Raw genomic sequence first — 13,187 nt, 5'->3', positions numbered from 1 at the left:
TTAACAGTAATTTCTATTTAAAAAAATAGTAAAGAGGAGACATAACTATTAAAAATATCTGCATTATGGCTAGGTGCCGTGGTTCAGGCCTATAATCCAAGCACTCTAGGAGGTCACAGCAGGTGGTCTGCCTCAGCTCACAAGTTATAGAGATCAGCCTAAGCAAAAGAGAGACCTCGTGTCTATAAATAGCCAGGTGTGTGGTAGCGCCAGTAGCCCTAGCTACTAGGGAGGCTGAGGTAAGAGAATTGCTTGAGCCCAAGAGTTTGAGGTTGCTGTGAGCTGATGCCATAGCACTCTACTGAGGGTGACAAAGTAAAATTCTTGTCTCAAAAAAAAAAAAAAAAAAAGTTTTTTTGCATTATAATAATGCTTTTTCCTTGTAAGTAAAATATTACTAAAAAATTAAGTACCACTAAAGAAATAAATGTTCAAGTCATACAAAACCAAAACCGCTGGTACTTTGAACAAACATGTTATATGAGGAAAAAAACAAACATAAAATACTTGAATTCATTAAACGAAATGTTTCATTGGTCACAAATTTGCAAACTTATAAGTGTTTATTAGATATATTCTCTTCCTATGTAGAAAATACATAGCATGTATAGTAAAGATTCAGTTTTTAGTAATTTTCAATCTTCAAGACCAGCAGACCTAATCTTTGATTGGGTTTCTAAATTCTCTATGATATCTTTCAAATGGTCTTCATCTTTTAAAAAATATACATATAATTCTCTTTCCATTTGATGCAATTTGTTAGTTGCCAAAATTTTTCTTTTTGTCTTCACATCAGCCAGAATATCAGTAAGGAGATGACTTAGCTTATTCATTTGAGCTTCAACTTGATGAAACTGCTCCATTAACTCCTAAAAAAAAATAAATAAAATGCTTTTAATACAAGAAATTTATTTCTAACAGTAATTATAAATTTAATAATGTAATTTACAAAAGAAAGTGTAATTCACATGAAAAGACTCTAAATGATTTAATAACTTCCCACAATTTTAGCAAGAAATAGACCTCAATTAAAAATCCATAGTAGAATTAATATCAATTTTATGTAGATTAATTCCAGCCACTTTTGATAGGTAATTTTAAATGATTCAAAGCAAACTCTTACTTCCCAGAAGAATTGAATACTGAATGTAAAGCTTTAGAAATACCCTACCCATGTTAATTGGCTTATTTTTTCCTTGTAATGTACATTCTAGAGTGATTTGATAAAAATCTGTCTGTTTATACCAAAAAGATCCTGTCTAATAATTATGAAAAGTTCCTGTAGCTCAAGGGCCAGGGTGCCAGCCAAAGATAGCAGAGCTGGCGGGTTCGAATCCAGCCCAGGCCTGCTAAGTAACAATGACAACTACAACCAAAAAATAGCTGGGCATTGTGGTGGGCACCTGTAGTCCCAGCTACTTGGGAGGCTGAGGCAAGAGAATCGCTTAAGCCCAAGAGTTTGAGGTTGCTGTGAGCTGTGACGCCATGGCACTCTACTCAGGGTGACAACTTGAGACTCTGTCTAAAAAAAAAAAAGAAGTATGAAAAGTAAAAACTACCGGGGGGGGGGGGGAGAAATGTATATACTACAACCCTCAAACCCCCAAGGATTCTACCTCCAAGACTGTGTCCAAATTAAAGTATCTAACAATAAAAATCTATATACAAAAAGAAATCCATGGCCGGGCACGGTGGCTCACGCCTGTAATCACAGCATTCCGGGAGACTAAGGCTGGTAGATTGCTTAAGCTCACAAGTTTAAGACCAGCCTGAGACAGAGTGAGACCCCGTCTCTAAAAAAGCCAGGCGTTGTGGCGGGCGCCTATAATCCCAGCTACTCAGGAGGCTGAGGCAAAAGAACTGCTTGAGCCCAAGAGTTTAAGGTTGCTGTGAACTACAAGGCCATGGCACTCTACCAAAGGTGACAAAGTGAGACTGTCTTAAGAAAAAAAAAAAGAAAAAAGATATACATGATGTTGTTCAAGAGCAAACAAAAGAAAAACATTAAGATTACTAAAATGTCCAACAATGATGGACAGGTCACAGAAACTATGGTACAGCAGTTAAATCAATAGAGTATTGCAACTTAAAAAATTAAGAAAAATATTTAGAGAATGAAAATGTTTATTTCATAATTCCAAGAATTAACAAGATGGAAAGTAAAAGGAAAACTATAGTCTTTGCTGATGGTCACATCAGACTACCGGCTGCGTAAGTTTGTCATCAGGAGTCAGCAGCATGGCAGAAGAGATCCAGATCAAAATCACAAACTACAGTAACTTCTCCATTTGACAGCCACTTCCCCAACCAGAATAAGACCAGGAACTATTCAGTATAACTCTCTGGACTTCTCGCTACTGTGAGAAGGCCTTGCCTGCTAAAGGCGGCGATGTCTCTATGTGTGAATGTTACCAATATATCCTCTGCCCCATAGCGTGGTCTCACTCAGCCAGAAACAAGCACTAGGAAGAAGGTATGTTTCCTGGGAAGATCTGAACTGGCTCAATCTTACCTCTCCTTTGCCCTCCTTCCTATCATGGTGTGGTAAAGGGAGATCTAGGTACACAGCCGATCCCTGTCCTGGGACCCTGATTCATGATTTAACTAATAAAAACCTATCAGAAAAGTGTAAAAACAAAAAATAATTTAAAAAAACTATAAGTCTTGCTTTGCAATTATGAACTAAAAGAAAGCACAAGAATATTAATATTAGGATCGACACCCATAGCTCAATAGTTAGGGCGTAGGCCATATGCACCAGGGTTGGTGGGTTCAAACCCAGCCTGGGCCTGCTAAACAAACAAACAAACAAACAAGATAGCTAGGCATTGTGCCAGGCGCCTGTAGTCCCAGCCACTTGGGAGACTGAGACAAGAGAATCTCTTAAGCCCAAGAGTTGGAAGTTGCTATGAGCTGTGACACAGCAGCACTCTACCGAGGGCAACACAATGAGACAGTCTCAAAAAAATAAAATAAAAGAATATTATTATTAGACAAAAGACCATCAAGACAAAATATATTATATGAATTATTATAGGTCATTATGCAAAATAAATGTTTTGATTCACCTCAATTTAAAAACTACCAGGATGGGCTCGGTGCCTGTGGCTCAAGCAGCTAAGGCGCTGGCCACATACACCTGAACTGGTAGGTTAGAATCCAGCCTGGGCCCGCCAAACAACAATGCCGGCTGCAACCAAAAAACAGTCAGGCGTTGTGGCAGCCGACTGTAGTCTCAGCTACTTGGGAGGCTGAGGCAGGAGAATTGCTTGAGCCCAGGAGTTGGAGGTTGCTGTGAGCTGATATGCCACAGCACTCTACCCAGGGCGACAGCTTGAGGCTCTGTCTCAAAAAAAAAAAAAAAAAAAAAAAAACTACCAGGATGGGTGGCGGCACCTGTGGCTCAGTGAGTAGGGTGCTGGCCCCATATACCGAGGGTGGTGGGTTTGGACCAGGCCCTGGCCAAATTGCACCAAAAAAAATACCCAGGCATTGTGGCCGGCACCTGTACTCCCAGATACTTGGGAGGCTGAAGCAAGAGAATTGCCTAAGCCCAAGAGCTAGAGGCTGCTGTGAGCTGTGATATTACTGCACCCTAAAGGCAACAAAGTGAGACTATCTCTTAAAAAAAAAAAAAAAAACTACCAGGATAATTATTCACAATTTAAAACCCGGATATAACTATAAAATGTTCAAAATACATAAAAAATTGATAGGGCAGGCGGGTGTGGTGGCTTACGCCTGTAATCCTAGCACTTGGGAGGTGGAGGTGAGCAGACTGCCTGAGATCACAGGTTCGAGACCAGCCAGAGCCAGACCTTATCTCTAAAATTAGCCGGGCACTATGGCCAGCACTTGTAGTCCCAAGCTATTTAGGAGGCTGAGGCAAGAGAATCACTTGAGCCCAAAAGGTTACGGTGAGCTAGGATGCCACAGCACTCTATTGAGGGCAACAATGGGAGATTCTGTTTCAAAAAACAAAACCAAAACAAAACTGATAACTACCTGAAGAAATTTTCAAATTTTTACATAATTCTCTCACTAAAAGATCAAAAAGACAAAATCAGTAATGGGAGATCTGTTAAAAAACAAATCACAGGGCGGTGCCTGTGGCTCAAGGAGTAGGGCGCCAGTCCCATATGCCGGAGGTGGCGGGTTCAAACCCAGCCCCGGCCAAAAACAAAACAACAAATCACAGGGTGGCGCCTGTGGCTCAGTGAGCAGGGCGCCGGCCCCATATACTGAGGGTGGCGGGTTCAAACCCAGCCCCGGCTGAACTGCAACCAAAAAATAGCCGGGTGTTGTGGCAGGCGCCTGTAATCCCAGCTGCTCGGGAGGCTGAGGCAGGAGAATCACGGAAGCCCAAGAGCTAGAGGTTGCTGTGAGTCCTGTGACATCATGGCACTCTACTGAAGGCGGTAAAGTGAGTCTCTGTCTCTACAAAAAAAAAAAAAAAAAAAAAATCACAGGGTGACGCCTGTGGCTCAGTGGGTAGGGCGCCAGCCCCATATACGGAGGGTGGTGGGTTCAAACACGGCCCCAGACAAAACTGCAACAACAACTAAAAAAAAAATAGCCGGTCGTTGTAGCAGGTGCCTGTAGTCCCAGCTACTCGGGAGGCTGAGGCAAGAGAATCGCCTATGCCCAGAAGTTGGAGGTTGCCACTCTACCAAGGGCAACAAAACGAGACTGTCTCAAAAAAAAAAAAAAAAAAAAAAAAAAAGAAAAAGCCCAAACAAATCACAGATATCATTTCACACCCATTAAGATGGGCACTCTTTTTAAAAATCACAAAATATAACTAGTAGTAGTGAAGATGTACAGAAATTAGAACTGTGCAACTATGAGACATTCAAAAAGATAATCCATGGCAATAATGATCTATAGTAGCAATAAGGGGAAACAACCTAAAAATGTCTGTCAACAGAACAGATATTTACATTGTAGAATTTCTTTTTAGTTTGCTTGTTTTTTATGAGACAGAGTCTTACTTTGTCACCCCAGCTAGAGTGTACTGGCACAATCATTGCTCATTTCAACTCCAAACTCCTGGCCTTAATTAGGCAATCCTTCCACCTTAGCCTCCTGAGTAGCTGGGACTACAAGTGTTTGTCACCACTCCTGGTTATAGGAATTTCATTTAATGGAACATTAACTACATAAAAATGAAAACTATGAATCAACTATAGCCTTATCAAGATGGATGAGTCTTAAAAGCATGTTAAGAACAAGTTATTGAAGAATGTATACAGTATAATATCATGTATACAATGTTCAGAAACATATAAAACTAAATATATAGTCTAGGATATATATGTGTAATAAAGCTATAAATAAAAGCAAGCAAAAAGTAAACCAACTTAAGCACACTAGTTATTCTTTGAGGAAGGGAGGGGAATTCTATTTAGAAGGAGCATGTATCAGGAAGTGTGCCCAGAGAATTTTTTTTTTTTTTTTTTGAGTCAACTCTGTCACCCTCCGTAGGGTGTCAAGGCATTACAGCTCACAGCAACCTCAAATTCTTGGGTTCAAGAGATCTTCTTGCCTGAGCCTCCCAAGTAGCTGGGACTACAGTGCCTGCTAGTTTTTCTATTTTTAATAGAGACGGGGTCTTGCTCTTACTCAGGTTGATCTAGAACTCCTGAGCTTAAGTGTTCAGCCTCAGCCTCTCAAAGTGCTAGAATTATAGGAGTTAGCCACCAGGCCTGGTTGTACACAGAGAATTTTAAAGATCAAAAGGCAATGCTGAATTTGCTAAGAGGAGTGAAAAAACAGCAGTGGATTTTTTTTTTTTTTTTTTGCAATGTTTTTGGGCCGGGGCTGGGTTTGAACCCGCCACCTCCAGCATATGGGGCCGGTGCCCTACCCCTTTGAGCCACAGATACCGCCCTGGATTTTATTTTTTTAATACTTAGCATAAACATTTCATGTGTGCCTGGGAAACTATATACATTTTTAAAATTCTGTGTCCCCGGGCGGTGCCTGTGGCTCAGTGAGTAGGGCACCGGCCCCATATGCCAAGGGTGGCGGGTTCGAACCCAGCCCCGGCCAAACTGCAACAAAAAGGTGGCCGGGTGTTGAGGCAGGCACCCGTAGTCCCAGCTGCTTGGGAGGCTGAGGCAAGAGAATCGCGTAAGCCCAAGAGTTAGAGGTTGCTGTGAGCTGTGTGAGCTCATGGCACTCTACCCGAGGATGATACAGTGAGACTCTGTCTCTACAAAAAAAAAAAAAAAAATTCTGTGCCCCCACTCATCAAAACTATCTGAAAAATGGATTTATATGTAAACAAAAGTTAGGAGGATATATAAAAAAAAATTTTATTTTAGGACATAGGATTGGGGTAATATGTTCCTAATGTTAACATTTTCTTTATTATCTTCTATAACAAATATTATTTTAAAGCATTTTTAACTCCAATTGCAAACACCCACCTGATCACTAAGCAAAAGCTGATTTCCTCCTTTATATAATGCATCACAAAGCATATCCACATCATTATTCAGTCTGGACAGAAAGAAAAAATGTTCTTGAACAGATACTGCCAACTGATCTTGTGCTAAAGAAACATCCTGTTTCAATTTTTTGGCCACTTCCTCCAGGTTTCCATGAGTTATAAACAATTCTTTTTTCTTATTCTCTCCCTCTAAAAGTTGATAAAGCCTAAAATATAAAAATAAAAATTACAGGGAAAAATTCTCAAGTCAGTACAGTTTTCAAAATTACAATCCACTGTATCAAGACATTTGTGGGGATAGCTGAATAAAAACTTATGAAAATATTTCTGCTACTAAAATTAAGCAACTGAAATTATTCTAAATATAATACTGTGTCAGTGCAGAAATATATATTGTTATATCTGTATCCCCAGTTTCCCTACCTTTCAAGTTTTAGATTAAAAAATTCTTCTTGACTTTAATTGCCATTAACCTACTTCAAACAAAGTAGATTATTTCAGAGATACCTCCAGAATATAACTGCAACATAGTAGGAACAGCAATGAATCTGAAACAGAAGACCCAGGTCTGAGTTCTCTATTGTGTGAGAAGTAGGGTGACTCAATCTCCACATCTTAATACCTACCTATTTTACAGGATTGTGGTGGAATTAAAAGAGAAAAACTAAAATGTAATTAAGGTAAAATGTAAAAATAAATGTAAGATTAAAACAATGTAAGATACAAAATGTAAACAATAAATAAATAAGTAGCTAGAAATAATAACAAACCTTTGCCACTCCAGTCTTGTCCATATTTTGTTGCAAATTAAAATCACTGATGAGCCTTGAGGTCATTTTAATATTTCAAACAATTGGCAGGACCTGGTGGCACATGCCTATAGTCCCAGCTATTTGGGAGGATGAGACTGAGGTAGAAGGATTGCTTAATCCCAGGAGTTGGAGGCTGCAGTGGGCAAAGATCATGCCACTGCACTCCAGCATGGGTGAGTGAGTGTCAGACCCTGTCTCTTTAAAAAACAAAACAAGGGGCGGCACCTGTGGCTCAGTGAGTAGGGCGCTGGCCCCATATGCCGAGGGTGGCGGGTTCAAACCCAACCCCGGCCAAACTGCAACAAAAAAATAGCTGGACGTTGTGGCGGGCGCCCGTAGTCCCAGCTGCTCGGGAGGCTGAGGCAAGAGAATCGCGTAAGCCCAAGAGTTAGAGGTTGCTGTGAGCCGTGTGACGCCACGGCACTCTACCGAGGGCGGTACAGTGAGACTCTGTCTCTACAAAAAAAAAAAATAATAATAAAATAAAATAAAATAAATAAATAAATAAATAAAAAACAAAACAAAACAAGGCCCAACTGTGCCACTTAGCCTATAATCCCAGCACTCTGGGAGGCCGAGGCAGGTGGATTGCTTTAGCTAAGCAGCTTGAGACCAGCCTGAGCAAGTTTGAGATCCTGTCTCTCCTAAAAATAGAAAAAGAAGATGTGGGGTGTGGCAGGTATTATTGCAGGTGCCTGTAGTCCCAGCTACCTGGGAGGATGCGGCAGGAGGATCACTTGAACCCAAGAATTTGAAGTTGCTGTGAGTTATGAAACCACACCACTCTACTGAGGGCGACAAAGTTAAGACTCTATCTCCAAAAAAAAAAAAAAAAAAAACCCCAAAAACTCTCCAAACATAAATATGAATAGCAGAAAAATAGTCTAAGACCTTATAAATCAGAATCCTCCTGATTTTTCTCCAAGACTAGGATAAAATTACCTAATTCTTTTGTTATTAATAGAATGAGGGACCTGATAGAGCTGCCTCACTGCATAATTTCAGGGAGAGCCACTGATACAACCTATGTGAACGGTGCTCCCTGGAATTGTGCAGTTCCGTCTCCATGAGACCATAATTGCCAGTCCTGGGTTTGAACCAGTTTTATGAAGTCTGTTACAACTTGTTTAAAAAATTATTTTAATTCTGAGGAAAAAGCAGACTTTTTGTCAGATATGTGTGGAAGATGTGGCCTCAGATTTTTTAAACAAGTTGTTTGCTCTTGTAGGATGATGTATTTTTTTTTAACATGTATTTGTGTTTATTAGGTTTCCACTTTTGCCTTCACAGAATTAAAAAGGCTTAAAATTTAATAACAATAACAATGTTTAAGGACTAGAAACAAAAACCTTGTAAAGAATGAATGACAATAAATACTAAAACTTCTACAATTTTAATTCAAACTCTCTAGTATTCTTACCAAGAAAAAAAGAAAAAAATTACCTAAGCATACATACCTGTGAGTAGAATAATCCTTGGTATCAATGGTGTTTCTTTGATTCATTTGCTGAGAGATTGACGGATCTGTTAACATTTCTAATCGCTGGTACAGCATCATGTTACTTTGACTAAGTTCTTGAACCAAATTTTCAAGTTGACGATGTATGTCCCAATGCTTTCTTAATTCAATTTCATATGATAACTGTAGAAGTTCAAAAGATGCCTTTTGCTTTATCAATTGATTTAAAACAAACTCTTGTCTTGTTGTATAATAATCTTGTTTGGCAATCTGCAGATCAAAATCTCCCTTTACAACGGGCATATTCAGTAACTGGGCATTCTCTTTTACCATAGCAGGCAGACTTTTGTCTTTCATATGAGTGATTTGTTCTTCAAGTTTCCTAATCTCATTGTTCAAGCTAGAAATTTTAGCATCCAGATTTTCTTCACCAATAGCCTATACAAAGAAAAGGAATTACATTTCAAACTGTAGATGTAAACCTGAAATAGTCTTAAAATAATTTTTACTTTCCATTTTAAGTGATCCGATAATAAGCTCAATGAACAAAAACTAATCTTATGTTAGCATAGACAAAATTAAAATTTAAAAAGGTGCACTAGGTCAAGGGTAAAGCCAGTATGAAATACTAAATTTTAATGTTACTACTACCATACATGTACAGTAATGGCTACCAAAATAAAGATCCTGTCACACTTGTTCTACTCTATCAAAACCATTAGCACACTAGTCAATGAATCCAAGTACAGGCTATTTAAGTTTTCTTAAAGGTTAAAAATACCTCAGTAGGTCCTAGTCAGTCAGTAAATTTTAGTACTTCTATAAATTACTGAACTTCCTATGTATCATTCTGAAGTCTATCAGTTGTAGTAACTTAGTGCTGTTATTCAGATTCAGAAAAGTTATACTTTTACAACTATCTAGTGGTTACGTTACCAAAAAAAGCAAGCTTTTTAAGAGTGCAAATGGACACCTGCAATACATCTACAGATTCTGAACAAGGAATCGGGGTTTCGGTCTACCAAACCTGGACCTTTGACTTCATTAGCACTGAGTTCTGGTTAGAGCAAGAAGGCAGAAAGCCAATAATAAATGTCTCTACTCACATCATTAAAAGAAAATCTCAGTTCAGTCTTTTTTTTTTTTTTTTTGTAGAGACAGAGTTTCACTTTATGGCCCTAGGTAGAGTCCCATGGCATCACACAGCTCACAGCAACCTCCAACTCCTGGGCTTAAGCGATTCTCTTGCCTCGGCCTCCCAAGTAGCTGGGACTACAGGTGCCCGCCACAACATCCGGCTATTTTTTTTTTGTTGTTGTTGCAGTTTGGCCCCGGCCAGGTTTGAACCCGCCACCCTCGGTATATGGGGCCGGCACCTTACTGACTGAGCCACAGGTGCCGCCCCCTCAGTTCAGTCTTTATCTGAATGAACACAAATTTCAAATTTAGAATGCAAATTAAAAGCACCCTTGTTTAAAACAAACTGGATAATGCAGTTGGGGTTATAATAACTATTTCTGCCCTCCATCAATATATTTGTAGGAAACACTGACACATATCAAATTTTTTAAAAACCATAGTTTATTAGACCTCCCCCATTCCTCCTTCTAAAGTACTAATAGCAATTACTATATCCTCCATTCCTAACAATAATTCCAATATGTCTCATAGCGTATGTTTACCTTGCTGGTTAGGCTACGGAGATTCTCTTCTGCCCATTTCACACTTGACTTCATGCTCAAATTACTTGCTTTCAAATGAATTAACTGATGTTGAGCACAAATGTATGCCAGCTGCAGCCTAGCCATCTCCAGTCGTCTCTCCTCAAGGACTTCTTGATTATCACAAATAGATGGTGTTTGTATATCCAAAAGTTGAAAATTTTCTTCATTTGAACTTTCAACTACTTCATGTATACCCTGGAAGAACTGTTTTTTGGTATATAAGGTTAATGCTGCTGTGCTTCGCTCCTCCTGGCTTAGATAATTTTCCAAGGAAAAGTGAGATAAAAATACTAGTGGATTTGTCCCTTGACCCAAATTAGATTGTTTGAAGAACATCATCAACTTTGTAACCACATCAGTAAGAACCTGAAGTTCATTACTTATCTTAGCAATCATTGTATTTAGAATTCCTTGACTCTGCTTAAGCTGCTTAGTGGCTTCTTCTTCTTCAGTATTTAACCTCAGAGATCTGTGGCTAGTTACTGAAGCCATCAATTGGCATTTGTTACGTCGCTGAATTTTTAAGTTCTTTAATTTCTGCAGAGTTTGAACATCATCCTCTAATTTCACCACCTCTTTGTCATCCAGTCTCGGTGTGTTCAAATCAGCAGTTTTACAGGTTTTAAGAACTTCCTCCAATGCCACCCCTTCTAGGATGGGCTTGCCTGATTTTTGAAGAATGCTAAAAGCTTCCAATTCTTTTTCAGACAATACATTCTGTTCATTCACATTCCCACAAAACCACTTCAAAAACAGTTCAGCGTCAACAGTCTCAAACAACCAGTCAAAATCTTCTCCATTAAGAATGTCCGCTTTAGGATAACCGATTTTCTTTAACGTTCCCACAAAGTCATTTCCACAACTCATGGTTTAACTACTCTAATTCTTTATATCTGATATGGGTTTATGGTATTGACTTTTAGGAAGTAAATCCAAACAGAAACAAAACTAAGTTTCACCTTAATTCCATAGAGAGGAAAAAAATAACTTTAGAATGTATTATTCTTCCTAGGGGGAAAAAAACAAGTATTAGGCCACAAATAAAAGATGAATGCTTTTTTGTTGTTGTTTGAGACAGTTTCACTCTGTGCTCTGGTTAGAGCAGGCAGGCAGAAAGCTGATAATAAATCAATGTTCCTACTCATATTACAAAAAGAAAATCTCAGTTCAGTCTTTATCTGAATTAACACAAATTTCAAATTTAGAATGTAAATTAAAAGCACCCTTGTAGAGTGCTGTGCCATCACAGTGTACAGCAACCTCAAACTCCTGGGCTCAAGTGATCCTCTTGCTTCAGCCTCCTGAAGACAACTGTATTTTCAAAAGGAAGGCATGACATTTGAGAGCCAGCTAACTGAAAAGTAGTTGTAGCTGCAATGCTTAATATAAATATAAGCAATTAAGGTATTTCTTTAAAATACAGTAATGAAAACCTAATTAACAAGAAATTCTTACTTTTTTCAAAGATAAAATAGTTTAAAACACATTATGTTTAATAGAAAAACAGTTGTTTTTAAATGACAGTAAATGAATCCAAACAAACCCAAGCCACTATGTGGCTGAGCAGCCTCTTTGCCGGGTCCTTTGCGTGTAAGAAATGAGAAATAAACACAGCAATTTTTTAAAATAAAAATCAACTAGATATTTACCTCAAGGGTTCACTGCATTCACCAAGCACGCAGGAATCAATCTCTGGGTACGATAGACTCAGTGCAGAGAAAACCAAAGAACCAAGCGGTCTCCGAGTCTAATTCAGGCCTTTGGTTTTATTATTTATTTATTTTTTATTTTTTTGAGACAGAGTCTCACAGCAACCTCAAATTCTTGGGCTCAAGAGATCCTCCTGCCTCAGCCTCCCCAGCAACTGGGACTACAGGTGGCCGCCACAACGCCCGGCTAGTTTTTCTATTTTTAGTAGAGCCGGGTCTCGCTCTTGCTCAGGCTGGTCTTGAATTCCTGAGCTCAGGAGATCCGCCCGCCTGGGCCTCCCGCCCCCGCGCCAGTCAGTGACTGCGACAAATCGTAAGGATTAGCGACCCTCAAGTCGCGATATACTTGATACGCTAGCGGCGAAAACCTCTGGGTCGGCTCGGCGCCCGTAGCTCACATACACCGAGGGTGACGGGTTCAAATCCGGCCCGGGCCAACTAAACAACAATGACAACTGCAACAACAACAAAAATAGCCGGGCGTCGTGGGGGGCGCCTGTGGTCCCAGCTACTCTGGAGGCTGAGGCAAGAGAATCGCTTGAGCCCAGGAGTTGAAGGTTGCTGTGAGCTGTGATCCCACCGCACTCTACCGGGGGCGACATAGACTCCGTCTCCAAAAAAAAAAAGAAAACTTCTGGGTTTGGGGGTGCAATCCAGTATGCATGTTCATGAAATAAAGATTCACGAAAACCGCCACATCGGCGTAAAGGCAGTCGCACAAACCTCGCGCAGGTTCCAAGCTCCACAGAGCTCCGGGCCGCCCGTCAGACGCGCCGCCCTCGCGCGCCTGGAAGAGTCCCCAGGACGGCAGGGAAAAGGAGGCAGGGGGCACAGACAGGGACTGAAGCCGCTCCAACAGCCCCACACCCGGGCGCCCGGACCGTGGTCCGCGCCACTCACCTCAGGAAGGGCCCACGCGCCGCCGCACAGTCTCAGGCCAAAACCACCCTTCGCGCGCTGCGCGCCTCGCACTACAAGAGAACGCCGGATCTACGCAAGCGCAGAAGGCCCGGACGGTTAGCGAGGCGA

The 13,187-nt window shown here is 40.3% G+C and overlaps 1 protein-coding gene across 4 annotated transcripts; it reads right to left on the bottom strand.

Annotated features, from left to right (window-relative positions):
• Nucleotides 1-549: 549 nt before the first annotated feature.
• On the bottom strand, nucleotides 550-13,153 carry HAUS3 (HAUS augmin like complex subunit 3). Of its 4 annotated transcripts, XM_053578001.1 has the most exons (5): nucleotides 13,059-13,151; nucleotides 10,408-11,457; nucleotides 8,724-9,163; nucleotides 6,432-6,660; nucleotides 550-869 (listed from the first exon to the last, which is right to left on the bottom strand). In XM_053578001.1, the coding sequence occupies exons 2-5, from the start codon at nucleotides 11,314-11,316 to the stop codon at nucleotides 636-638; spliced, it is 1,812 nt and encodes a 603-aa protein (XP_053433976.1). In that variant the 5' UTR covers nucleotides 11,317-11,457; nucleotides 13,059-13,151; the 3' UTR covers nucleotides 550-635. The 4 variants fall into 4 exon arrangements, with proteins under 4 accessions (XP_053433976.1, XP_053433977.1, XP_053433974.1 ...); XM_053578002.1 differs by having other exon boundaries at nucleotides 6,432-6,504; nucleotides 10,408-13,149; XM_053577999.1 differs by having other exon boundaries at nucleotides 10,408-13,146.
• Nucleotides 13,154-13,187: the final 34 nt, after the last annotated feature.

This window comes from Nycticebus coucang, chromosome 23 (genome assembly GCF_027406575.1).
Source record: "Nycticebus coucang isolate mNycCou1 chromosome 23, mNycCou1.pri, whole genome shotgun sequence".
Taxonomy (NCBI): Eukaryota; Metazoa; Chordata; class Mammalia; order Primates; family Lorisidae; genus Nycticebus; species Nycticebus coucang.
Note: the sequence above shows the minus strand (reverse complement) of the source record. Positions and strands in the feature narration are given on the sequence as shown.